Consider the following 24,705-nt stretch of genomic DNA (forward strand, 5'->3'; position numbering starts at 1 on the left):
GATTGCTGTGGGGTGAGTGGTGAATGTTTGCTATGATGAAGAGATGCCTTTTTCAATATGAGGGGCGAAGCGACGGAAATATTGGAGGGAAAAGGACTTCTTCAGCTAGGATGCTTTCGGTCACCGCCATACATACAAGGCTGCCTCTTCAATGCTGCCCGTACTAGCGAAGAAATGTGAAATGCTGCTCGCTACACCTTACAAAGAAGGACCATAGATTAGTAGGTAGGCATGTAGGCATGTAGGAAGGAGGACGTGCGGTTGGGTTTTTTGAGTTCGCTGAGTAATCGGCAACATTGGTCTCTTTAAGACGCGTTGTTTGTCTCGTGAACTTGCACAACTCTTGTCTATAGATCGACAGGATACTTCGTCGTCTCGATCTTCTCTGGATATACCATGTTGTTCTGCTTCCGTACCTCATCCATCACCTTCATGATCACCAAGCTCTCTTCCAAACTCTCGTACTGACCCTCCTTGCGTCCATCCCTCAACGCGTACGCGCACTCGTCCGCCTCCCAGAACATACCGTGTCCTGCGCCATCTGGGTTCCAGTTACCTCCGAATCCGTTCTTCCAGCCCGTGCTCTTATCTGGACCCGGCTGAGCGAACTCTCTTTCCTCGATGGTGCCGTCGTGGAGAACGAGCTTGGTCTTGGTCGGTCGGTACGCAGGTGGGAAGACCTGGATCTCGCCTTTCGAACCTTGAACCCGGATCGCTGGACCTGCTGAACCCTTCTTGTCTGGATCGGTTGCGATTCGTAGACCAGTCGTGGCAATGCCGTGTGCATCGCCGCCTTCTTTCCGTGGGAATGTCAAGAGCATGGAGGTCATCTCGTCCGCTCCGGTCTTATACTTCTTCAGAGCACTCAGCACACTGCTGGGCGGCTGAGGATTCTTCTGTGTATGATACAAGGTCTGGAAGACCCAGGTAAGAGCATAGATACCGAGATCGAGAAGAGCGCCTCCTGCGAGCTCCGGGTTCACCATTCGATGGCTGTCGGCGAAAGCGGTCTCGGGTTCGTCGGCGTTGCTCAAGTCGGCAGTCGTGCGGTAGACCGTACCGATCTTGCCAGAGGTGATGATTTCGCGGACGTAGATCGAGAGAGGGAAGTATCTCGTCCAGACCTAGGGATGCGTCAGTTCCACGCCGCACTGTCCTCTAACACTAGTGTAGTATACTCACAGCCTCCATGAGGAAGACATTCTTCTCTTTCGCCTTCTTGATCAACAACTCCGTTTGTGCAGCGTTGGTGGTGAATGCCTTCTCGCACAAAACATTCTTGCCCGCCTCGAGACACAGCATGGCGTTCTGGTAGTGGTGACTATGCGGAGTCGCGACATAGATGATATCGATATTTGGATCGTTGACGAGCTCCTTGTACGAGCCATACGCTTTCGCCGATTCAGGTGCCCTCACTTCCTTGAGGAACTTCTGGGCACGGTCGGCCGAGGACGACGAAGCAGCGGCCACGACGACGTGCTCAATGTCCTTGACTCCTCTGATCTCTGGGTTCGGCCATAGATCGCGGGCAAAGGTCTCTGCAATGCCTCCAGTGGCCAGGATACCCCACTTGAGCTGGAACTTGGACATTTTGCTGCTGATACTCAACGACTCTTGGGAGGAATGAACGGGAACGGATGAACTATCGTCGAAGGAGATGGAACGGCACTTATCATCGGATGGCTCATGTGGAGCCGCGCGTGAGCTTCAGATTTTGCTTGATGATGTACAGATCAATGGCATTGATATCATGACGAAGTGTCGGCGACAGCTCCCCTTGAGGCTCAGGCGGGGCAATTAAGAGCGGCATCTGGTTGTCGGCTCGACCATTCCTAGATCCCCGACAAGACGCCGCCAGACTATAAGCGAAGAGGAGGTACGGAGTGCACTGATGTGTGTTAGCAACCCACGGACAAGGTCACACATCGCCGAAAGAATGTGAGCAGTTATGCTCGCATTCGGCACGAGGACAGACGCGCTGCTTGGCTCGATGTAAATCTCCGCAAGGCGCATGCATGATCTTCAGGCACTGCCACTTCCACCTCAAGCTCGCGTGACGAGCTGGCAAGGTACTCTTCCAAGCACATACCCTCCCAGGCATTTGTGCAGCAATAGTCATCCTCTGCGATGCTCAGCCGAGGGCGCTTGCGACGCAACAATGCCTGAAGACATCGATTCGAAGCGTTTGATGGGAAATGTCAAGGCTGCGCCCCTTCCCCTGCATCCTCAAACCCAACACGGCATGCGACTCAAGTATATCACACCAAGGTGAGTGTCTCTTAACATCAATCTGCATATTTCGTTGACTCGCACCGTCATTCACGATGTCCACACAACAACCGGACGCCTCGCAGAATGAGAGATCGATTGGACAGGTCGTTGTGAAGACGCTTTTCACACACACATTTGCAGTCATCAACTACGCCTCCTTCAGCAGCCTTCTTCCTGTACCGACCAAGCACAATCTGTATCTCTTTCGCATCATCATATTCACGTTCATCCCAGCCCTGGTCGCCGTACAGATTGTGTTCGATATTGCACGGACACTCGTTCGCCTCCTCAGAGAGCCGGATGAATTTGGGTGGCGTTCACTGCCGTTCTACTTGCATGGCATTCTCGGGGTTCGCGCTTTCAGAGACGAGCATGAGCAAGCATCAGAGTCATTCGACGATGCAAGACTGCTCGACATCCCCGTCGTCGAGAATGTGCGAAGATCGCCGTGGCCTTGGTCGTGGAAGCGCTTCGGCCGAATCATCATCGCATTACTTGCGCTGGCTCAAGCAATTGGCACAATGATCCTCTTCGTTCGAAGAGCAAATTATAACGCCGTGGTCGGCTTCGACTACAGGTGTTTCGTGATGGCAATTGGATCTACCGTCGCGAGCGTCCTCACCTTGGCTCTTCTGGTATTTGGCCATCAATGGACATTCACCTCAAACGACGAAGCACCGATCGTACGCACGAGCGAAATCAAGCGACTGGTCCTAGAAACGGTGAGCAGTGGCGTCCTGCTCGAATGGATCCACGCGTTACTTCCAAGATATACGAACTGGCCAGGAGAAATACCGCGCTACCTATCGTCAATCTACAAAATCTTTTGGCCTACGCGAGCGGAGCATCTGCTCTTATGGCTACCTGTCGTGGCTCTGGTGGTCTTCCGCAACGACATAGCAAAGAGATTCAATATCAAGCTGTACCCTATCGCCGCCGCTTCGCTGTTGGTGGCATTTGTCTGGATGACGGTGGACGTCGTTGCGTCGGTCGTGCAAGATTTCGGACAATTCATCAACTTCTTCGAACCAGACTGGAGGAACAATGATCGACTGCGTTGGGCGGATCCTTTGGAGAACATGATTCCAGTGATATGATGATGTCTGATCTGCTTAGTCGACGAGCGTATGCAGCGTAGTCGAACGCCAAAGGAAGTATTCGCGCGACTACTAATACAGACACCGGCACGCTCCTCGCGTGAATTCTGTGCAGTCAGCCGTACGCGCATCGTCGGACTCGGTCCGTCTGGAGTTTAGACACTACAACTATGCGGAATCGGGTGCAATGAGCGAGTCGCATAGATACTCCCTTCCTAGGTAATCAGGGTAGCAGGACACTTATTTGATTACCTCATTTACATACCGGTCATCTGTGCTGAACAGCTCTTTTCTCTGGAAAAAGACCTGCTACAAGAACAGTCGGAATTGTACACAATGGGCGACTATGCGTCCCAGCATTCCTTCCGCATCGCCATCGTCGGTGGAGGCATCAGCGGCCTGTACTGCGCCCTCGCTATCCACCACCATTGTACGAAAGCAGCAGTCTCGTTCAAAGTCGACGTCTACGAACAAGCCCCCGAATTCAAGGAGATCGGAGCAGGGATTGGCCTTCGACCGGACGCCGCACAACTCATACACAACGTTGGGCTCGGAGATGGCCTTACTGCGATTGCAGGAGGTTCGGGCGATATGTTGTACAGAAGATTTGATGACGGTGGCGAGATTGTGACGGTCCCTCTGTCGCGCGAGGGAAGTGTGAAGCTGGCTCCTTGTGCTAGGTCGGAGCTGCTTGAGTTGCTGAAGGGTGGAATTGAGTCGAGGGGTGCTGCGACGCTGCACACGGGCAAGGCTTGTCAAAGGGTTGAGGTACGTGGTCATCAATACGCAATTGTTCGACTGGTTTTCTTACCTTCATACTATAGGGCCTTGGCGACAGCGTCCGAATCCACTTCACAGACTCCACAACAGCCGACGCAGACCTCCTGATAGGCAGCGACGGCATCCACTCCCAAGTCCGCCGCCAATTCGTCTCCGACAACGCGACATTCTCCGGCTTCATCGCCTACCGCGGCGTGGTCCCCATGAAATCGCTCCCGCAATGGCCGCTGCCAAGCTACAGCGTAGCATGGCTCGCCAAACACCGCCACTTCCTCGTCTTCTCCATCAGCAGCAACGAAGCTCTCAACATCGTCGCCTTCGTGACCAAGGAGGAGAGCCAAGTCGTTCACACGAAGGAGAGCTGGACGAGCACCTGTTCGCGCGGTGAGGTCTTCAAGGACTTTGAGGGATTTCATCCTAGTGTCCAGGATGTCATCAAGTTGATGCCCGAGGAGGTTTCCCGGTGGCGTATCAACGATCACGAACCGTTGGATCGATGGCATTACCTCGACGGGAAGGTCGTGCTTCTGGGCGACGCGGCGCACGCTATGACTCCTCATCTTGGAGCGGGCGGCAGCGTGGGGATTGCTGATGGCTAGGTGCTTGGTCGAGTTTTGAGCGAGTATCTCTCCGGCTCGAATGCGGCGTTGAAGACGCTTGGAAACGTGGCAGAGCTTTATCAGTCTGCGCGTCTACCGTCTGCGCACCGAACGCAGGCTGCGTCGAGGGCGAACGGAAATAGTGTTGAGATGCAGACGCCGGAGATGATTGGTAAGAGCTATGATGAGTGTGTGACTATCTTGGGGGATGGGATCAGGACCCGTATTGATATGTCCCATGCCGATAATACTGACACTTTGTATGAAGAGGCTCGAGAGGCGATGGTCGGTAATTCTAGATCCAGCGAGATATAAAGTAGATGTACGGCGATCCGTGTGGCTTCATAATCGATCAACGGCAAAGAAGGGCGCCAGTGATGTTCTGCTGGAAACAAGACGACAAGTCAACCTCGATCCCATCACTATCCAACGCTTTTCAACCAGATTTAATGCAACACTGATAAGTCCACCAACACAGTGGGCAAGGCTGTGATTTATTTCGTACTAGCCGATTTTAGAACAAGAGTTCATAGGGTTTTCGGCCCGACGGGTAAGGCTGAAAGCTCACAGATGCATTCGCGCTTGCGTCTTCGTCTTCGTCCTCACGTCCACATGGTCTTCGAATATCATTCGGACCGCAAGGCGTGAAATTTCGATTCAGGCCAATCCAACAAACGCAAGGCAACGCGCCAAAAAGCGAATGTGCGCTGCGTAGAAGCCACGAGACGGCGCGGATCGCACGGAAGAGATCGGAGAGATAGCAGCTGGAGCTCCCTGCCCACGAGAACATGGACCCTCGCTTTGGAGCTGTGAAGGATGTCAGCACGAAGAGACCGGCAATATAATAATAACGTGGTCAAGAGAAGCACTCGTGCTTAGCGGATGCTGGGCGCGCACACAAAGAGAGTACGGCCGAAGCTGTGAGATTTGAGGGTTTCTGTTGTAGGGTATACATAAATACCCTGCATATGCTGGCTGGAACAAGGACCAGGCACTCTGCACGTCGACGGGCTTGGGAAGAACGCAAAGGTAGGACGAGCATGTAGGGTCAAACAACATATAAACAACGCAAGAATCCGACAAAGGAAAAGCTACTAATCCCGTCCTTCTTCCACCTCCACCTCCCCTCTATCCATTACCACCAGCAGCAGCAGCGACCATGACATCCCGCAAACCCCTCCCAACCTCGCACCCACCCCCATGGACCCTCACCGGCGAAATGTACTGGCTCATCGCCAAAGCGCCCATCCCCCTCCCTCACTCCGCCTACCACCCGCTCGAACAAGCCGCCATAACCAGCAGCGCGAACAACTTCCAAGGCGGGATGTGCTACATCCAGATCGTGCGGTATAGCGATAGTCCTGTGGGGCCATATGATGAACTCGCCATCGTGCCGGGGGTTCTCAAGGTTCCTGCAGGGACGATGAGAGGGAAGAAGAAGATGCGTGTCACGAGGATCTATGTTAGTGGGAGGGATACGACGTTTGATGGTGAGTTTTCCTGGATTTTCAATCAATCTCTCCGTGTTGCATTGTGGTGTGCTGAAGTAAGACAGGCCGCAACAACTGGAACATCCCCAAACACCTCGCGCGCTTCGAGTTCTCCGCGCCACTGTCGCGCAAGGGCGAGGCGCCACCGGCAGAGCTGAAGGTCGCTGTGTACCCGCCTGGTACGGCGGGAGGAGAACGCTTCGATGTGCCTTTCTTCAAGGCGACTCTCACGCCTTCGAGATGGCTTCCCGCCGTGCCCATGTCGACAAAGTATCTCCCGCTGGATGCTACTCTTGTTCAGCCGCCGCTGCCGAAAGGGGATGATGCGTATCTGGCGGGGACGGAGACTTGGAGAGTCGTCCCTTTTGTATTGAGGGCGAATTGTAGACTCGTGTGGGTGAAGACTGATCACGAGGCGACGAAGACGCAGGAAGAGCACTGGCCACAGCAGATCAAGCCATGGAGTTTTGGCATTTGGATGGAAGACGGCATCTTTGACTTTGATGTCCCGGCTGAAGAGTTCACCGTCTAGGTCTTTCGATTTGAGCTAGTCTGACAAAGAAAACATGTAGCTACTGGTGTCCTCCCACACGAGTGTTCGTGGTTCTGTTCGCTGTCGCTTTAGAAATGCCGTGTCTTGCGCCGTGGTGAAAGCAATAATCGAAAACCATCGCCATACCCTATCCAGCGCCGCCCGCTCGTGAAAACGTAAAATGCGTGTTGAAGGTCTGCCCATGCCTAGGGTTTGTTTCCTGGCCTCTTAGGCTATGAAGTGATTCATGTGGCCGGGCACTCGCATCCGGCACTTCTCGCAATCTGCTCTGAACCCAACGCTGAAGCCTCGTCTTGCACCTGGGTTGCTTGGTCCTGCTCGTACCGGTGAGTTGCCGTTACTAAGGGCACCGCTTCGTTGCCGCTGCTTCCTGACGACGATGTTGTCTGGCCCGTTGTCCATGGGCTCGAAATCTACAGCCGAGTCTGGGTCGTTGTTCAGATCAACATTCGTGTGGACATTCGATGGCCTCGCCGGGTCAATAGAGATAGTCGGCACTGATGAGTCGTCTTCGTCCATGTCAACGTCACTAACAGTGAGCATGGACAATTGCGACCCGGCGGCTTCGGCGGCTGAAGGTGGCGTCAGCACCTCGTCTTCGTCGATAGGTGATGGGACTTCGAGATGATCAGAGCTGATGTACTCTTGTGGATGTCGTGATCGGATGTGGTGGCGGACGCCGGTCTTCTGCTGCGCGCTGCGGGCACCTGGTCTCATGGCCACGGTTGGGGTTGGAACTCGATGTGTCTGCACGCGCTGACCCCAAGGAGAGTGACGAAGAGCTTGCGGCTGCATCATGCGGGTTTCTTCAGGTGATTGGGAGAAGGTAGCACCGTCCATATCCTCGTCGCCCGACATCGACACATCCTGGGGGCTTCCGGGTTCGGAGACCATCGAGGATAGCTCATCGTCGCTGTCATACTTCGGCTGCTCTCGCACCTGAGATGAGGGTGTGCTTAGGACAGAATCGTGGTGGCCGTGAAATCCATATCCAGCTGGATCCGCAGTGGGGCGGGAGCGCTGCTAGTTGTCAGAGCTGGAAGGATTAATATGGCGGCTGGCGGTATACACACCTTCTCGAGATGGGCATCTTCTGAGCCGAGACCCTCATCGTCGTCTTGTCGGGAGCGCTTCCTGCTCTCCGCGGCGGCAAACATGGCGGGCGGTGCGCGGAAAGCCGTGGTTGTCAGAAGATCCGGAGCGCTGACGGAGAGCGAGCTAAGTGTCGAGAAGCATGCTGGAGGCAGTCATTCAGAACACACGAAGCTGCCAGAGCTGACGCGTGGGCTCTCGGTGAATGTTGATTGTCGGAGCGACGAGTGAAGGGGGGATTGTCACGCCCCAACTTGGACGATCAGCGCGGGAGGTTGATCTTCGAGGTGCGTGTTCGAGATTCGGCTAAAACGCCTCTGGAGTGCCGGCTAGGCCTTGAAAGCCACAACTTTTGGGGGCGAGTCTAGTTTCTGTCACCTCGGCGGTGCAATTCTGTTTTGCACAACAACAACATTCACTCTGCCACCACGACCGATGATTACATCCGCTATGAGGCAGGGACTCCTCACTGAAGACTCCTCGTCTTACCTGGCAACCGTCGTCTAACCCAGCATACGACCGGACTATTCTGACACCAGAAAGTTTTGAGGCTCGTTGCCCCTGCGACCAGCAGTTGCAGCATCTTCGTGGTAGAACCACCCGACCTGCGCCGGCAAACAAGATTGCTGCGTAAACCGGAAATAGGATATGGAGGCATCGGGGCCATGATGCTCTCCATCCTTGCTGCCGTACACTGCTTGGATTCTCGATATGCCCATCACATCAAAATACGCCAAGGGAGGCGACTCTTCAACTGTTGAAGGCTGAAACAACCCTCGTCCTGCAGTAGTAAGATGCCGGATTCGTTTAATCTGACTAAACTGCGTAGTATTGAATGAAAACTCGCACTGCAGCGATCCCAGCTTTTCGCATGTTATTGATTCTTCTTATCTCCTTTCCTACTCTGTCGAATGTCACAACACCGCCACCAACATGGCCAGTACCACGGAGACGCTCAATGTTGCGGTGATAGGCGCAGGAATCGCAGGACTTTCAGCCGGCATAGCTGTGCGCCGAGCTGGCCATCATGTCACCATTTTTGAGCGTTCGACGTTCAAGAATGAGGTCGGCGCGGCAATCACCATGCCTCCACAGTCTTCACGGATCTTGAGGAAGTGGGGACTTGCTGATCCCCCATCGACCAACGACGCTCCATATCAGGATTTGGCTTCTGGGAAGCTTCTACGAGGGAGTCGAAGGAGAAACCCCAAGACTGCAGAAATAGTCATGCGCACGGCTTTCGAAAACGAAGAGGAGGTTTACAGAGCTCCCTTTGTGTCCTATCACCGCGCAGACCTGCATTCTGGACTGCGGCAGCTGGCACAAGATGCTGGTGTGGAGATGGTGCTCGGCAAGATGGCCGTCGACATAGACTGCTCGAACGCTCGATTGACCCTTGCCAGCTCAGAGGACGATTTCAGGAATGAGACTGTGCAGAAAGACCTCATTGTCTTGGCCGACGGCGTGAACACTCGATTCGTGAAGGAGATCACAGGCCGGGATATTCCAGCTCGGGAATCTGGACGTAGCGCTTTCAGAGCTTTGATACCGACGAAGAAGATCTTGAAAGATACAGAAGCCAGCCAGATATTTGCCGATGGAGGCGAACATTTCTTGAATGGCTGTGTGAATCCAGCTACTGGCGTATTTATGATATCGTACCCATGCCGAGGGTAAGCAGATGAAAGGCCATGGTCCTCGTGATGCTTACTGAATGAGCGATTGACAGGGGAGAGCTGATGAACGTGGCCATCATCCATCCCGTTCGACCGGATGAGAAAGGCAAATCGGGCAAGCAAGCTCACAGTATCTATATTGAACTACATATGAGCTAATGGGGAGTAGATTGGAACTCTCCCGCAACCGTCGAGGAAGCCCTGGAAGTAATACACGACTTCCACCCGGCATACAAAGCCATCGCAAAACTTGCCGACCCAAAGGTATACACGATCAAAGACCGAGAGCCGCTTCCAACCTACGCCAACGGACGAGCTATCATCATTGGCGACGCGGCACATCCCATGTTTCCCAGTATGTCGTCTCTCCCTGCAGTGCCCATTGACCATGCTCACGATTCGGCAGCAATCGCGGGCGGCGGCTCCACAGCGATCGAAGATGCCGCTGCATTAGAGGTCGTTCTTCGTGACATCACACCTTCGGATTCCAATCTCATCACTCAAAGGCTAGCACTCTGGAACGCTCTTCGCCTGCCGCGAGACGTGGTAACGCAAGTTCTCAGTACCGCTATGGTTCTACCCAGACCGGCGTCTCAATATGCGGAGCAAGTTCGGCATGTGTATACGGGTCATCTTCCAGATGAAGTGCTTGCAGGCTGGCATGAAGGGACAAAGGCATTCGTTTGTCCGTACGATGTGTTTGATGTGACTCGAAAGGCGTTGGAGTGGGCGGAGAGGGAAGCGTATCCTGACGATATGATGTTGCGGTTGCAGGATGAAGGTGTGATTAAGCACTTTGGGAGATGATATAGTTTAGACTATTTTCCATCATTCTGAAAAAGTCAACACCACTTCATAGCATTGGACAGCTCAGTGGAGCGCTCAGTATAGGAGGGCCATTCATCATTTATCGATAGTGAAGCGGACCTGTGGCCGCGCAAATGGCGGCTTCCCATTGGCTGAACACAGCAAAGCTGGACGACGTAAGTCGAGACTGCCTGCCATGTGGCAACCAACAACATTGCAAACGACCAAAAAACATCAACTTTCTCCAAAACACACCTCTCAAAGCCCCACCGCATGCAAACAACCACCAAAATCCCACTCCCTCAAAAATGGCCCAACCCATCCTCACCCGCCTCACCTCCAACATCGAAACCACAACCACCACCCCCACAACCCCCCTCGACACCCGACTCTTCGAAGAAGCCGAACTCCTCCTCCCGGAAACCCTCCCCTCAGAAGAAAAATCTCACCTCATCACCCTCCTCTCAACCCTCCTCCAAACCCTCCAACAAGACCCCACCCCCGCCGTGAACCTCCTCCTCCGCCTCGTGCAAGACCACAGCTACAGCGACGTGCTCCAACTCGGCGCCAACATCCCCTTCACGGCGGGGCTGGCGGTGGGGGAGCACATGGTGGCGTTTAACCGGTTGATTCTGGCTCTGCTGGGGAAGGCGACGCGCAATGCGGCGGATGCGGCGTCGGTGGCGGGCATGCTGGATACGGTGCACGCGTTGGTGAGGTTGTGGCTTTGTACGGCCGATACGGGGATTGCGGCTTCGGCGTCGCAGCTGCTTTTGGAGCTTTTGGGGGTTGATCAGACGATTAGGAGAGATCCGGATGAGGATCTTCCTTCTGGGGGGCAGGGGCTAATGTGGAAGCGGGTGTTTGGGGATCGGGATGTGTATCGGACGGTTTTTGAGGCGTGTTCGTTGACGGGGAAGGGGCCCGGGGGTGTGGAGTTGAGTAAGAGTCAGCGGACGCTGGCGCAGGCGAGGTTGATGGAGTGGTTGCCGCGGGTGGGGGCGATGGATTGGGGAGCGATCGAGAGGAGTCATCATGCGGATGTGGAGGGGGAGTTTGGTGTTGAAGGGGGTGGGGGATTGTTGGAGTTTGCGGCGTTGCGGATGGTGGATGTCAAGGATGATGTGCTGATGTATCGATGTTTGATCGATTTCTTCTCGGATCTGCTGCAGTGTACGAAGAGCAACGTGCGGATCCCAGGAAGCGGCACGACGGACTCGGCGGCTCTTCGATACCTCATCACTCAGGGTCTGCATGCTCGGACTGCTGCGATTTACGTCCAAATACCGGGCGTACAGCTGGATCCTCTGGAATCGATGTTCCTCTATGGGCCTGCGGCGAACTACATAGCGACGTACGCCTCGACCTACCCGGAACACTTTCTCGCCAGCCAGATGCCCAAGCAGGTCCTCGAGCGTCTCAGCACAGCACTCAATCTCTCCCCAGGAAAATGGGCACACGCCGATTCACCGAAGCACGACCTACATGTGCTTGCAAGCCTCCCTCGGAAAGCGCTCCTCACAACATCCGGCACAGACGACTGGCGCTCAAGCCCCCTCTCCCTCGTCCCATCAAAAGCCACAAACCCAGACGCCCTCAACACCCTCGCAACGATCTTCCACGGACCACCCGACTCAATAACCTACAACCTCGCCACCTCACAACAACAAGAACCAGAGAACCAGGAAGAATCCACATACGCCCGAGCGTTATACTACACCTACCTCTCGCACAACCCCTCCTTCTGGGCCGACATAACCACCCACGCCGACACAATCGCCCTCAAAGACCTCGCGCTCTCCGCCCTAAACGTTCTGCACTCCGTCATAACTGCCACCTGGCCCTCCACCACTACCACCACCTCCCAAACCCCACCCCTCCCAACAACCCTCGCCACCCCACCTTCCGGCCACCTCGCCATCCTCTCCCCGCCTTCACTAGAACACACACTCCCCTACCTCCTCAAACCCCCGCAAACCTTCGCGAATCTCGTCGGAGGCAGAGGAGATGTCGAGAGCGCGGCGTATAAGATTGCGAGTGCGAAGTTCGATGCGCTGAAGGCGTTTCATGGACGGTTGGTGGATGAGGTGCAGAGGTCTCCCGGCGAGGGATACGAGGAGATTTTGGCGACGGTGACGAAGAGGTTGGCGGAGGGGCCGTTGAGTCGCGAGGGAGAGGTGGGTGGACGGGTGGGGACGTTGGAGTTGTAGTAGAGTGATGCTCGGGTCGGTAGTCTCGATTGAGCAGAATGGATTCGAATTCGTTCCTCGTTCTTCATTCACCCATCACCCATCATCATCCCTCGACTTCAAGGCTTAAACCCCTCTTTACAATGCACCAACCGTCCCCTCACCCACACCGCCATCGTATTCCGATCATCGCCCGTGTAAACCCACTTGGCCACCTTCTCCTCGTACGTCTCCCCGCCGAAAACCTCCACAGGCCCTTCCTTCTGATCCAACCCGCCCACCGTCTCGCCCACCTCCGCGAACGTCACCATCTGCGCATCCCACTGCTTGCCCACCTCGAACCCTCCAATCTTATCCTCGAGACCAACGACTTTGGCGCCGCCTCTAGTGGCGAGGTATAAAGCTTCCTCGACGGAGAGTTTGCACTCGTCGCTGCCGTCTTCGAGGATGGAGCGGTGCCGGGAGACCATGACTGCTTCGCGGGTTTCGGCGAGCATGCTGCAGGTGTAGCCTCCTGAGACGTCCGTACCGAGGCCGACGGTGATGCCTTCGTTGAGGAGCTGGCGGACGGGGGCGCAGCCGGAGGCGAGGGCGGTGTTGGAGGCGGGGCAGTGGGAGATTTTGGCGTCGCGGGTTTTGATGAGGGAGCGTTCCTCGGGCGTGAGGTGGACGGCGTGGGCGAGGATGGTTTTGGATGTCAGGAGGCCTGCTTCGTCGTAGACGCCCGCGTAGTGTGGTGCTTCCGGGAAGAGTTTCTTGACGAGGGCGATTTCGGATTTGTTCTCCGATATGTGCGTTTGGCAGGGGATTCCAGAGTCCTGATGGAGTTTCCCCAGCGCTTTCAGACTCTCGTCCGAACACGAAGGCGCGAATCTCGGCGTGATAATCGGCGACACGAGCTCGAACCCAGGATCAATCCCCCTCACATGCTCAATACACGCCTCCGTATCCCTCAAACTGCTCTCGGCGCTCTCATCCCGATAATACTCTGGACTGAGTCGATCCATACACACCCTCCCCACAAACGCCCTCTGGCCCCTCGAAAGACACACATCCGCCAGCAAATTCGTCGCCGCCACATGCACCGTCGCATAGTAACACGCCGTCGTCGTCCCATGGCTCAACGTCCTCGCCACCACCCGATTATACACCTTCGCCGCCTGCCGCACCTCCCGAAACGAACTCTCCATCGGGAACGTGTACGTCTCCAGCCAGTCCAGCAGCGTCGACTTGCCGAAGATGCCTGCGTTGGGGTACTGCGGCGCGTGGATGTGGGTGTCGATGAAGCCCGGGAAGAAGAAGCCGTGGCGGGCGTTGAGACGGACGATTTTGGATTCTTCCCAGCCGGGTTCGGTGGGGAGTTGTTTGCCTTTCATGTCGCGCCGGATGAAGGCGATGGTGCCATGTTCGTCGACGCCGATCATGCCGTTGACGGCGATGTCGAGGGTGGTGAGCGAGTCGCTGTGGATGAAGGGGCCGATGTAGAGGGTTTTTTCGAGGGACATGGTGGGCGAGTCGTGAGAGTTGAAGGAATGTGCGAAATCGGGGCAAAGCGAAGGAAAACGATCTATGTGTATGTTGGCGTGGGTTTTTAAGTGTTGAAGAAAGGATGAGGTGAAGTTCACTATCTGGCTTGGCGTTTGGTTGTTGGCGAGGAAGGCTCGGTTCCGCGCGACTGCTCTTCGGCCATCTCCGAAGTCCAGAACTCGTCTACTTTTTTGCCAGGAAAGGAAGGAGCGTGGTTACACTAGTGATGATAGTTGAAAGTATATATAATGTTTGATTCATTCATGCTATGCGTGCAAGTCATTCATATCCCTCCTACAAACGCCGTTTCTCACAGGTCATGTACACATTTACAGATCCAACTTCGGTTCGGCATCCTCCCAATTCCACTGCTTGCAACCGCCATACCAATGCCTCTTAACACACTTCTTCCTGCGTGTGGTTGGCAGATTTGTTGGTGAAGGTGTGGCGGAAGTAATCGTAGGCGACGGATCCACGCATATCAGTCCGAACCATTCCCTAGATGTGCAGTCGTCTGTTGCGGTGGATGTAGCGGATACGATTGAGGAAGTGGGTTTAGGGGTGGCAGACGTGGTACTTGTGGTCGAATCGTAGCATCCAAACCAGCCTGGCGTTTTGCACGTACTGGTCGAAGTCGATGAAGTGGTTGTAATCGTTGGCCCAGGTGTGGCACTTCGGCTTGTCACAGAGCTTGATGTTGTTGTCGTCTCGTCCTTGCACCCAAACCAGCCAGGCGTCTTGCATGTCGAGGTGGTCGTCGTCGTAGTTGTGCTTGTAGTAGACGTTGGTCTCGAAGGAGTGGTCTCGTCCAAGCATCCCCACCAACCTGGCGTTTTGCAAGTCTCGGTGCGTGTTCGAGAGGTTGTGGAGCTGCTCGTGCTGCTCGTGGTTGTCTCCGTGCCGTTGCTCTCATAGAATTTCCAGTTGTAACAATCCACGCACTCCACATCTTGGTCGCAGCCCGGTACAGTATCGTACTTTTTGAGCACGTCGTTGATCACGTTGACGATCTTGTGAGTGCCAATACCCACTCGCCAGCCCAGATCACCGACAGTGTCATAGATGCATGTCTCACCAGTATGGCACACACCTTCGAAAGCATATCCAGCGATCGAGCAGAATGAAGTCCCCGCATTGCACGTCCCCATGTAGATTGGGTCAGCAGTATGACCAAAGTGGTGGATGCCAGTCCTGGCTCGGGTGTGATGCGATCCGATTTGGTATCCTGGTGGCACTGGAAGCCCCAATCTATTGGCAGCCATGGCATCTGGGAAGGCTTCGAAAGTGAGGGTTGGTAGACCGTACGTCAAGCCCAGCAGAGAGCTAACCACTCCACCAAGCGAATGGCCTGAGAGCCAGACGTCTGAATTCGGGTACCGCTCCGTCACGTTATGATAGAGATCGCGAACCGCCCAGTAGTAGTGGCCCTTCTCACGTAAAGACTTGGTCAAGCATGTGGAGTTGCAAGAATATGTACCTGTCTTGCAATCACAGACCTGCTTCCAAGTAATCTGTCCACCTTGAGCACAGCAGCATGACCCAAACAGGTTATCGTTCAACTTGTCATTGCCCGTCGTATCTGCACCATCAAAGACTGCAGGAGATGTGCCTTTCAGGCCAATGACAATCGTGCCGTTCGTCTCATCAGCGAAGATGTGTCCTCTCAGACCATCCGTCTGCCAGCCAAAGTCATCGGTATAGTTGAATCCACCTTTGACCGGTTGCCACTCGCCATCTGCAGGCGTCAGGACGTATGCATTTGCGGCCATTTTGGCAAACGTCAGGATCGTGCTCTTGTCTGTGATGTTCGGCCCTGCAATCTTGTCTTCCGTCCAAGCTGTTGACGGCAGGTCGATCGCCTCACCATGGTGGTATGCGTGGTCGAGGAGTGCATCGATATCGGACGGCTTTCGTTTAGCCAGACGCTGGATGTTCAGAGTCTGAGCGCGAGCATGGAGCTCTACCGGAGCTTCTTCAAACGTTTCGCCATCATCGTAGGAGACTTGAAGCTGGTTGTCAGTGGCGATGTCGATGTATCGGTGGAGGTTGGGATAGTCGTGGGTGCCATGGTGGTAGATGTGCCTCAGTGTGAACTTGCGCTCCCCTAACGACTGTGGCAGCGAACCACTGTCTATTCCATCCGACACTCCAGGCGGAAGAACAATCTGCGGGCTGGTGAAGGCCCTCCGCTGGTCGCGCGTCCTTGCTGTGGCGCCCAAGCCGGCGACAAACAACAGCGACCACAGCAGCAGGCTACCGTTGAGCATGGCGGCGGTGATGCTGGCTCTCGGGCGAGCGATGCGGGAGTGAGTTGAGCATCGCATGTGATGGAACGGCGGAGGAGGCAGCAGCGGTCAGTCACTAGGACGGGCTAGAGAGGGTCAAAGAATCACATGCGTGTTGACATGAGGCATCGCAGGACATCCCACTCTTCGCCCACGTCATGCGAGCTTCGGCGAGTGTGGATCGGCCTGGACCTCCCCAGCAGAGCTTCAGGCACGCGCCAGCAGTAGTAATGGGTGTAGCAACGACAGTGACAATGATCTACCCAAGTCACGAGAATTGGCGTGCTTGACAACACCTCCCCATCTGATGCGGTGACCAACAATCCTTTCCCCGGCGGCCAACACCTGACTGTGCCCACCACGATTGCAAGCTGCCAGCCCTCGCTCACGCCGGATCACCGGGATAGGCTCTTCAGGACTGGTATATCCACGTAACTGCTTACCCTCCCTCGTGCCCCTTCACCGTCCTCATTTCCTGCGAGCCTTGGTACTGTCACCTCCCTCGACCGTTTCTCTTGTCGTCACCACAGTGATGTCCCAGACCCGCCAGCAGCCCGCCGCAATGGGTGCAGATAACAGGCCTCGCACGCTGCATGTCTCCCGGTCGTTCACAAGAATGGACAACACCCCTTCGCCCATGTCCTCTCCTAGGAAGAGAGCGAGCACCCTGCAAGAGGCTGGCATCCCCTCCATTCCAGAAGCACGACACATAGCTACCTCGCCGGAGCTTGGGGGCAAGAAACCCATGGCCGATGTCTTTGAGAACAACGAGGAGGATGAGCATATCGAGGGCGATGGGGAGAATACAGGCCCGGAATTGAATGTCCCCAGCACGTTCGACGAGTTGCCTATCGAGATCAAGAGCATGTGTGAGCGGTTTCTCGAGAGTCTGTCTGCAAAAGTGCACCCAACCCCACTCAGTGCAGAACAGCTCTCGGAACTCTTTCAAGACTTCTACGAGAGGGCATCACAGCATGTTGCAACCCATATTGCAAGTCTGTCCTCTCGAATAGGTCGAGATACTCCCCCGGCGTCTTCAGCGAGCTCCAATTCACGCAAACAGTTGGGCAGGTCAAGAGCAGGGTCTGGTGCAAAGAAGGGCTCGTCCGATGACCTCGCAGGATCTATCGGTGGTGAGATGCTCACAGCGTCCGAGGTGGCCGATAGGAAGAAAGCACGCAAGTTGTTAGAGCACAAGCGAGTTGCGCTGGAAGAGGCTGTCGAGCGGGGCGTTTGTGAGAAGGTTTATGACAAGATATGGAAACACAGAAGCGCGGACGACGACGCAAGAGATGAGAAGTTACGCTCGAGAACGGCAGCTCTATCGCTTGTGGGCATCGGGTTGAAAGAGCTGCACATGGATCAGGATCCCGCAAAAGCCGATGTGAGGAAGACGGCGGAAGAGAGGGAAGATGAGATCAATCAGTCGTTGGCAGCTGCCAGAGAGGCTTTGATACACATGGACGACGACCATTATCCTCTGGGCAAGTTGCAGCATCTCACGGCCGCGCATAAGAGCATTGTCGAAACGCTCTCACAGCTCTTTCCATCGTCCTCATCAGCCGATGAGATCTTGCCAACACTCATCTACACGTTGATCACATGTCCGCAAGAAGGCATCAATGTTGTCAGCAATCTCAACTTCATCCAGCGCTTCCGAACATCCAGCAAAGTCGATGGAGAGGCTGCTTATTGCCTGGTCAATCTCGAAGCGGCAATATCCTTCCTCGAGACAGTGGACTTGTCATCACTCCGAGCAGACGAGCTACCACAAGGACCAGCGAAGATGCAGAGCCGGCCAGTCACCCCAAGCGAAGGAGATAAGCCGCCCCCATCTCCAAGACCAGCGATAGCACGCACCTTGACTCCAACAATCTCACCGATGACAGCGAACTCGAGCGACCAAAGTACACCGAACAGCACAGCCAAAGCAGCACTTCCCTCGCCTAGTAGCCCCAACCCAACCTCTCGGCCAGGCATGCATCAGCGCCGAATTTCTGGCTTGATGCAGGCTCAGGTTGATCGCATTGAGGCTGGAAGAGACAACTTTCTGAATGCAGCCGACAAATTCTACGATTCTGTCAATGGCACTCTCGACAACAGTCTTCAATTCCTGTTTGGTCGGTTCAAGGAACAGGTGGCCACCAACGATTCAGCTCTTCCCAAAACACTGGAAGACGCACGAAAGCTAGTCAGCCCACCATCAACTGGCGAAGATGACGATTCGGTGTCAGTCAGTGGACGCAGCAGTCCGGGAATTGACGATCCTCTCAACGCCGGGAACAAGGCATCAACAACCGACAACAAGATGCTCGAACTGCTCGGCGGCAGAAAGCAGCTTCGAGACCGCAGCGTCGACAGTGCCCGATCGGGTGGCAGTGGCAACGGCAGACGCGTGACATTCGACAACAACAAGCCAGGCTCAGCAAACCCTACGAACGGTCAGAAAGATCAGAGACCCGACCAGTCCCCAGCAGCCTCCCAAGGCAACCTCTTCGCATCCATCAACCCCCTCAACCGCTTCGGCATGCCCAACTTCCCTCGCTTCGGCCGGGCGGGCACCATGCCCACCCCATCACCCCCAGCAGAGAAACCCACACCCACGAACAACGCAGCAGCAGCAGCCCGACTAAGCGACATCGTCGAATCCCCCGCCACGACCCTCAAACCCGGCAGCAGCGAAGCAGAATTCGACGCCGCGTTGGAGAAGACACGAAGTCGGGAGAGTACCGTATCCGTATCCGGGACAGCCGGCGCGGAAGACGACGATTTGAATGCGAGGGAGGCGCTGGCGGGGCTGAGGAAGTTGAAGGGGCCGAAGAGGAGGTTTTTGGATGCGAAGAGTGCGAATGAGTTGAGGGTGGGCGAGGTGGAGGAGTTGTTGGTTGAGTATAAACGTTTGGCGAAGGCTTTGGCGGATGCGATTTCGAGTTGATAGGGAGGGTGTGCAAGGGGAGTGAGGGGTCTTCTTTTTTTTTTTGAGCGAGGTGTTTGGGAGGGTTTCGGGTACTTACTGTAGATGAGTGAGGGGTGGTGCGTAGGATTGTGCGGAGGTATAGTATCTTGGTAGACGTATGTCTGTACAGCTGTCGACAACCGAAGTCAAGTCCCTGTTTTTGTACTTCTTACATCCTCCCCTGTCGAACTTTACATCAAACAAACCACCACCCCAACCAAAAGCGCCCCCAACATCGACACACCCACACCTCTCACCGCCGCCCCCGCCCCACCCGTCTGCTGCTCCGGCGGCGCACTCCCCGTCCCACTTCCCGTCCCATTCCACCCACCACCACTCGTCCCATTCCCCCCCTCCGCAACAAACTCCCAAGTAGTCCCCCCAAACACCCCCCTCGCCATCCCCTCAACCACCTCCACCCGCGACCCATTCCCACTCCTCAAGTATCCCCTCCCACCCCCCTCAACCACCACATTCCCCCTCGTGCCCGGCGGCGTGCTGAACCTCAACCCGGTCACCGTCCCATCCCCCGTAGCGTTCACGACGGCCTCAAAAACCCCCAAACTCGTCTCATACCCCACATCGATAAATTTGAGATCCCCCGGGCGAGGATGGATCTCCCACTCCCTTCCTCCCGCGGCGAGGAGGCGGATGCCGCCGATGTAGAAGGAAAGAGTCGATGAAGGACCGGTCGCCCAGCCGTGCGCGTGGCTGACGCGGGCGTCGTTGGTGTAGGGCGCGTAGTGCAGGGTGCCGTCGAAGGCGTAGCCTTCGATGAAGGTGGAGTTTGTCATGCGCGGGTCGTCGAGCATGAAGGCGCCCCATTGCAGGCGGATGAGGGCGAGGGCGGAGGCGGGGTGGGAGGCGAGGATGTGGGCTTGGAGTTCGAAGCCGGAGATGAAGGGCGAGATGGCGTTTTGCGCTTCAGGGGCGGGCGCGCCGTGGGGGCCCCAGCGGGTGCGCAGGGCGGTGGAGATGAGCGGGCTTCGCGAGGGGGTGCTGAGGTTGGAGAGGATGGCCCAGGTGTTGCCGTCTTGGGGGGAGAGGGTGGTGGTTTCGTTGTCGTGGTAGAGGTTTGTTGTGCCGTTCCAGAGGAGGGCGTTGGCGGCAGTTTTGATCCCTTCCGCTTTGGACTGCCAGGTGTCGAGGGTTGTTTGGTCTTCGCCGACGGCCTGGCCGAGCGTGATGCCTTGGTAGATGGTGTAGTAGAGGATGGAGTTGGCTTCGATGTTGTGTCCGCCCATGCCACTTCGCAGCCAATCATTCGGAGCTGTAACGTTCATCATGCCGCTGGCATCGATTTGCGAGATCGATAGCTCTAGCGCTTGCTTCCACGCTTCCCATTTGCCTTGCAAGTACTCTAGTGAGTCGGAATAGAGGTAGTAATCCGCCACACCAATGAGCGTGTACATGTGATATGTCGCAGAGGGGATCAAGGGGAAGGGACGGCCGGCCCAGGGGAGTTGGCCGGAGGTTTTGTTTTGGACCGCGAAGAGGGAGTCGAGGGAGTTGGCGACGGTGATGAGGTCGTTGGTTGAAACGACAACACCAGGGACCGCGATGGCCATGTCACCGGCCCAGACGAGGCGGTCTCGTTTGGCGCCGTCGACGAGCGCGCTGCTACCATTAGTAATAGTGTAGTTATTGTACCAGGTTTGCGGGGGTGTTTCGTCGCCTAGCATGGATGAGTTGACTTCGTTGAGGTGCACGAGGGAGTTGCCATAGTGTGGGTCGATGGTGCAGAGTTGGTTGGTATATGCGCCGGCATCTGGATATCATTAGCTACCATCAACTTCCCCAGCAACTTCGCACGTGCACCACTTACACCACACCCGATTGATCAACTCATCATCGCAATGAAACCACCCCGTATACGCCCCCAACTGATCATCCTCCCAATGCGGCATCGCTGTGAAGTAAACATCCACCCTCCTCACCTCCACGCTCCCGGTCGAGTTGTGTATCAAACTCAGATACCTAAACCCGCCGCGTTCATGCTCGGGAGCAACACTCACGTCCCCTGCCGCAGTCGGATGAAACCACAAGATCTCGTCGGGGCCAGCATCAGCAGTCCCATCACTCCCTACTCCAGAGATCCATAACGAACTCTCGGAGAAGGTGAGGCCGATGAATTGATCTTCGTCGACGGAGCCGATGTTGAGCGTGACTCGTCCTGCGATGTTCTTGCCAAAGTCGTAGGTAACGGCTGAAGGGCCTGAGAACGTGGCACTGCCTTCGTCGTCGCCAGTCAAAGTCTCTGCCCCGTCAACAGTGCCATTGACCTGGTAGACGGAAGCTGGGTGGAGAGTTCTGGAGTGGGGGGCGAGGATGTATTCGGAGTATTTCGCTGCACTGGTCAGAGTTGCTGAGAGCAGCAAGCTCAGACCTGTGGAAAGCCGCATGTTGATCCCTTTTGCCTGCGCTCCGAACAAGAAGTAGGATCAAGGAAACAAGAGATTACAAGAGAATATAAGAAACCGTCCACAGAACCTACCACCACCTCCCTTCGGTACATCGTGCACCAGACTGAGCGAGCGCCCAGAACACCCCAAGAACCTCCTCCTGCCCATCGGTAAGACGCAGGTCCCCTCCGCGCCTCCAAAACAAGATCGCCCACCGGAACATCCTCTGACTATGATGTAGGAAGGCATGGCCACATCTCGGCAGGGAGACAAGTGAGGTCCAAAACGTGGAGAACCCAGCAAAGTCTGCGGGGAAGAAGCTTCGTCCTCGCTGTAGAATTGCACCGATCCCGGACCTCACTCCATCGTTGCATCAATTCACGGCACTTGCGCAAGGCACCAAAGGCGGCATTTTCAGATGTCAGGGGAAGAAGACGCAGGAGGAAGCGAGGAGGGTAGTATGCGCATCGACCCAGCGCGGGCGAAGCAGCTCGTCGAGAACTTGCAGCGTGTGACGCAGAGGGTGGATGCCGTGCGAGGAGGAAGTGGGAGAAAGGTATAGCCAAGTCATACTCTCCACGAACACACATACGGAAAGTAGACATTGTTGACACAGTAGAAATTCGTAGGTCCGCCTCATAGCCGTCTCGAAACTCAAACCCGCCCGCGACATCCTCGCCCTCCACCAACCACAATCCCCTTCAACCCAACAACCGCACCACGACTTCGGCGAAAACTACACAGACGAACTCACGACCAAAGCCGCCCTCCTCCCGCACTCCATCCGCTGGCACATGATCGGCGGCCTGCAAACGAACAAATGCAAACCGCTCGCGGAGTCCGTGCCGAATCTCTTCAGCGTCAGCAGCGTAGACACCGCGAAGAAAGCGGACGCGTTGGAGAAAGGACGGAAGGCGCTGGTGGAGAAGAGCGGGGATGAAGTTGCGGAGGAGCAGAAGAGGTTGAGGGTCTTGGTGCAGGTCAACACCTCAGGCGAAGAGTCGAAATCCGGCGTGGAGCCGCACGAGACCACGGCGTTGTGTAGACATATCCGCGAGAAGTGTCCGACGTTGCGGCTTGGGGGGTTGATGACGATTGGGGCGATTGCAAGGAGTAGAGAGTCGAGTTCGCCGGATGCGTTGAATGAGGATTTTGTGACGCTTAGGGAGACGAGGGATCGGGTCGCGGGGGAGTTGGGCGTGGAGAGGGAGGAGTTGGAGTTGAGTATGGGGATGAGTTCGGATTTTGAGGCGGCGATTGCGCAGGGGAGTGATGAGGTGAGGGTTGGGACGACGATTCTTGGGGAGAGGCCCGCGAAGAAGGATGCGAAGATACAGTGACGCTGTAATGTAGACGTAGGGATGTATGTCATGAGTTCGACCTGTACAGTATTCTTCTGGACATGCACTATATAGAGACGAGCACGACGAGATGCGATGTGAATGGAAAGAGGAAAAGATATTCAAGATCAAACACGACAACCCGTGTTGATTAGAGCACTTTTGATACAAGGCTACAGTACCCAAGCCCAAATCTTCTCAAGTCGATTCCCCACGCCCAACGCCATTGCTTTCGTGACCCTCATCACTCATCGGTGGTTGATAATCTTCCCTTCCAATCCGCTCCAATAACGCCAATTGAGTCTGGTGAGCCTGTGCTTGCCTCGACGCCAACTCGTCCCTCGCTTTCCTAACCCGTTCGATCGACTGCCGCTGAAGCGCAGGAGCGCCGCCTTGTTGCGGGACGCTCAGGCCCGTCGCAGCATTATGCCGCGCCAGACGCCTGCGCGTCGACCGCAAAGGTTGCAGAGTCGTCGATGAGTTGGTCAAACGAGAAGAGCGAGCCATTGAAGCTTGCATCATACGCGCCATCCGTGAAGGCGAAAGCATCCAGATCGCCACCAGGAGGGTTTTGTAGCATGTCTGGAGTTGCATAGTCATCAGAGAAAGGAAGAGATTCGTCCACCATGAAGCTGAAGTCGTGCTGCTGCTCAGGCTGCTGGACCGACACGGCAGGTCGCACAACATTGCTGCAGAATGTTGTGTCAGGTCCAGCGGCGAGAGAGTAGACGGCTTCGAGTCGAGGTTGTCGAAGGCTGGTGGGAGAGTGGTGGGGAAGTTGTAGTCGAGGGGTTCTTGCTTTATCAAGGGGGTCTTGGCGTTGTGGAAGATGCTCTCAGCCGGTGAGGCTGGGCTGGGTGCGTCCTTGACAGAGCCGTGTGACTCCACGAGTGATGGAGCGGGTGTTGATGCAGGGTCGCTGCTGTCGAAATCGTCAGTGGTGATTTAATTTATGATTATGATATCTCATACCTGTCTGTGCTGAGGTGGACTTCGGGAAGGACGACGCTTGAAGGCAGAGGGCCGTGAAGCCGTCGGTAGGCCTCGAGCTCTGCGTTCGCCCGTGCGAGTTGCACAGCAAGAGTCTCTGCCTCTTGCCGCTTGCGTTCGCGCGAGTTGTGCGCTGCCGCTCGATTACGCTTAATGCGCTCGATGCGACGCTGCTCCTTCTCGTCGTCGGTCTTCGCACGCTTCCGTGGTGGGAGTGCAGTCTTGGGCTCAGGGAGTTCCTGGCCCCATGACTTCCGCTTCTTGGCCTGCTTGGAGTGGACGATGACAGGTGGCGGTGATTGTTGCGAGCCAGTGGCTGCTGATGTGTCGAACGAGGGCGACGGCGAGGTCGCGGGCGGTGAGTTGTGTAGGTCTTCCATTTTGAGGAAATGATTGTCGGCAGACAGGGAGTCGATGTGGATGGTGGATGTAGCGGTGGTGGTCTCCATTGCGGGCTTGTCAGTAGAAGAGGAATCTACTTTGGCTGGAGAGGGGTTGCGGAGAGAGGACAGCTCGCTTCTTCTGCTGGGCGGGTGCCTGCCCTTTTGAACAGCTGGCAATCAATAAGCTCTCGCTTAGCTCGGGTCCAACCGCACGCGAACCCCTTTTAGCGCGGCCACCCTTCGTTGCACATTCCACGCCTTTCTGCCC

General features: G+C 55.7%; 13 protein-coding genes across 13 annotated transcripts; 7 read left to right on the forward strand and 6 right to left on the reverse strand.

The window, feature by feature from the left end:
* Positions 1–347: 347 nt before the first annotated feature.
* On the reverse strand, positions 348–1,590 carry M409DRAFT_66286 (uncharacterized protein; the record flags this gene model as incomplete). The annotated part of the gene is made up of 2 exons (XM_033816870.1): positions 348–1,124; positions 1,183–1,590. 2 exons carry the CDS (start codon positions 1,588–1,590, stop codon positions 348–350), a joined length of 1,185 nt encoding a protein of 394 aa, XP_033668172.1.
* Positions 1,591–2,324: 734 nt separating this feature from the next.
* On the forward strand, positions 2,325–3,368 carry M409DRAFT_22711 (uncharacterized protein; the record flags this gene model as incomplete). The annotated part of the gene is made up of 1 exon (XM_033806463.1): positions 2,325–3,368. The coding sequence occupies one exon, from the start codon at positions 2,325–2,327 to the stop codon at positions 3,366–3,368; it is 1,044 nt and encodes a 347-aa protein (XP_033668173.1).
* A 336-nt stretch (positions 3,369–3,704) lies between these two features.
* Positions 3,705–4,747, forward strand: M409DRAFT_22712 (uncharacterized protein; the record flags this gene model as incomplete). The annotated part of the gene is made up of 2 exons (XM_033806464.1): positions 3,705–4,136; positions 4,193–4,747. The coding sequence occupies 2 exons, from the start codon at positions 3,705–3,707 to the stop codon at positions 4,745–4,747; spliced, it is 987 nt and encodes a 328-aa protein (XP_033668174.1).
* Positions 4,748–5,939: 1,192 nt separating this feature from the next.
* On the forward strand, positions 5,940–6,739 carry M409DRAFT_32305 (uncharacterized protein; the record flags this gene model as incomplete). The annotated part of the gene is made up of 2 exons (XM_033810251.1): positions 5,940–6,229; positions 6,295–6,739. Coding segments are annotated over 2 exons (735 nt in total), but the record flags the coding sequence as incomplete, so codon positions are not given.
* Positions 6,740–6,997: 258 nt separating this feature from the next.
* Positions 6,998–7,947, reverse strand: M409DRAFT_66288 (uncharacterized protein; the record flags this gene model as incomplete). Its single annotated transcript, XM_033816871.1, has 2 exons — positions 6,998–7,810; positions 7,864–7,947. 2 exons carry the CDS (start codon positions 7,945–7,947, stop codon positions 6,998–7,000), a joined length of 897 nt encoding a protein of 298 aa, XP_033668176.1.
* An 868-nt stretch (positions 7,948–8,815) lies between these two features.
* Positions 8,816–10,365, forward strand: M409DRAFT_22715 (uncharacterized protein; the record flags this gene model as incomplete). Its single annotated transcript, XM_033806465.1, has 4 exons — positions 8,816–9,555; positions 9,612–9,688; positions 9,728–9,913; positions 9,965–10,365. The coding sequence occupies 4 exons, from the start codon at positions 8,816–8,818 to the stop codon at positions 10,363–10,365; spliced, it is 1,404 nt and encodes a 467-aa protein (XP_033668177.1).
* Positions 10,366–10,673: 308 nt separating this feature from the next.
* Positions 10,674–12,575, forward strand: M409DRAFT_66290 (uncharacterized protein; the record flags this gene model as incomplete). Its single annotated transcript, XM_033816872.1, has 1 exon — positions 10,674–12,575. The coding sequence occupies one exon, from the start codon at positions 10,674–10,676 to the stop codon at positions 12,573–12,575; it is 1,902 nt and encodes a 633-aa protein (XP_033668178.1).
* Positions 12,576–12,673: 98 nt separating this feature from the next.
* Positions 12,674–14,059, reverse strand: M409DRAFT_22717 (uncharacterized protein; the record flags this gene model as incomplete). The annotated part of the gene is made up of 1 exon (XM_033806466.1): positions 12,674–14,059. The coding sequence occupies one exon, from the start codon at positions 14,057–14,059 to the stop codon at positions 12,674–12,676; it is 1,386 nt and encodes a 461-aa protein (XP_033668179.1).
* A 351-nt stretch (positions 14,060–14,410) lies between these two features.
* On the reverse strand, positions 14,411–16,348 carry M409DRAFT_66303 (uncharacterized protein; the record flags this gene model as incomplete). Its single annotated transcript, XM_033816878.1, has 1 exon — positions 14,411–16,348. One exon carries the CDS (start codon positions 16,346–16,348, stop codon positions 14,411–14,413), a length of 1,938 nt encoding a protein of 645 aa, XP_033668180.1.
* Positions 16,349–16,928: 580 nt separating this feature from the next.
* On the forward strand, positions 16,929–19,301 carry M409DRAFT_66293 (uncharacterized protein; the record flags this gene model as incomplete). Its single annotated transcript, XM_033816873.1, has 2 exons — positions 16,929–18,807; positions 18,844–19,301. 2 exons carry the CDS (start codon positions 16,929–16,931, stop codon positions 19,299–19,301), a joined length of 2,337 nt encoding a protein of 778 aa, XP_033668181.1.
* A 212-nt stretch (positions 19,302–19,513) lies between these two features.
* On the reverse strand, positions 19,514–21,724 carry M409DRAFT_22720 (glycoside hydrolase family 78 protein; the record flags this gene model as incomplete). The annotated part of the gene is made up of 2 exons (XM_033806467.1): positions 19,514–21,090; positions 21,148–21,724. 2 exons carry the CDS (start codon positions 21,722–21,724, stop codon positions 19,514–19,516), a joined length of 2,154 nt encoding a protein of 717 aa, XP_033668182.1.
* Positions 21,725–22,184: 460 nt separating this feature from the next.
* M409DRAFT_66294 (uncharacterized protein) lies at positions 22,185–23,064 on the forward strand (the record flags this gene model as incomplete). Its single annotated transcript, XM_033816874.1, has 2 exons — positions 22,185–22,280; positions 22,354–23,064. 2 exons carry the CDS (start codon positions 22,185–22,187, stop codon positions 23,062–23,064), a joined length of 807 nt encoding a protein of 268 aa, XP_033668183.1.
* A 198-nt stretch (positions 23,065–23,262) lies between these two features.
* On the reverse strand, positions 23,263–24,503 carry M409DRAFT_54466 (uncharacterized protein; the record flags this gene model as incomplete). Its single annotated transcript, XM_033812715.1, has 2 exons — positions 23,263–23,986; positions 24,037–24,503. The coding sequence occupies 2 exons, from the start codon at positions 24,501–24,503 to the stop codon at positions 23,263–23,265; spliced, it is 1,191 nt and encodes a 396-aa protein (XP_033668184.1).
* Between the last annotated feature and the right edge of the window lie 202 nt (positions 24,504–24,705).

Source organism: Zasmidium cellare, assembly GCF_010093935.1.
Source record: "Zasmidium cellare ATCC 36951 unplaced genomic scaffold M409scaffold_16, whole genome shotgun sequence".
NCBI classification, from domain to species: domain Eukaryota; kingdom Fungi; phylum Ascomycota; class Dothideomycetes; order Mycosphaerellales; family Mycosphaerellaceae; genus Zasmidium; species Zasmidium cellare.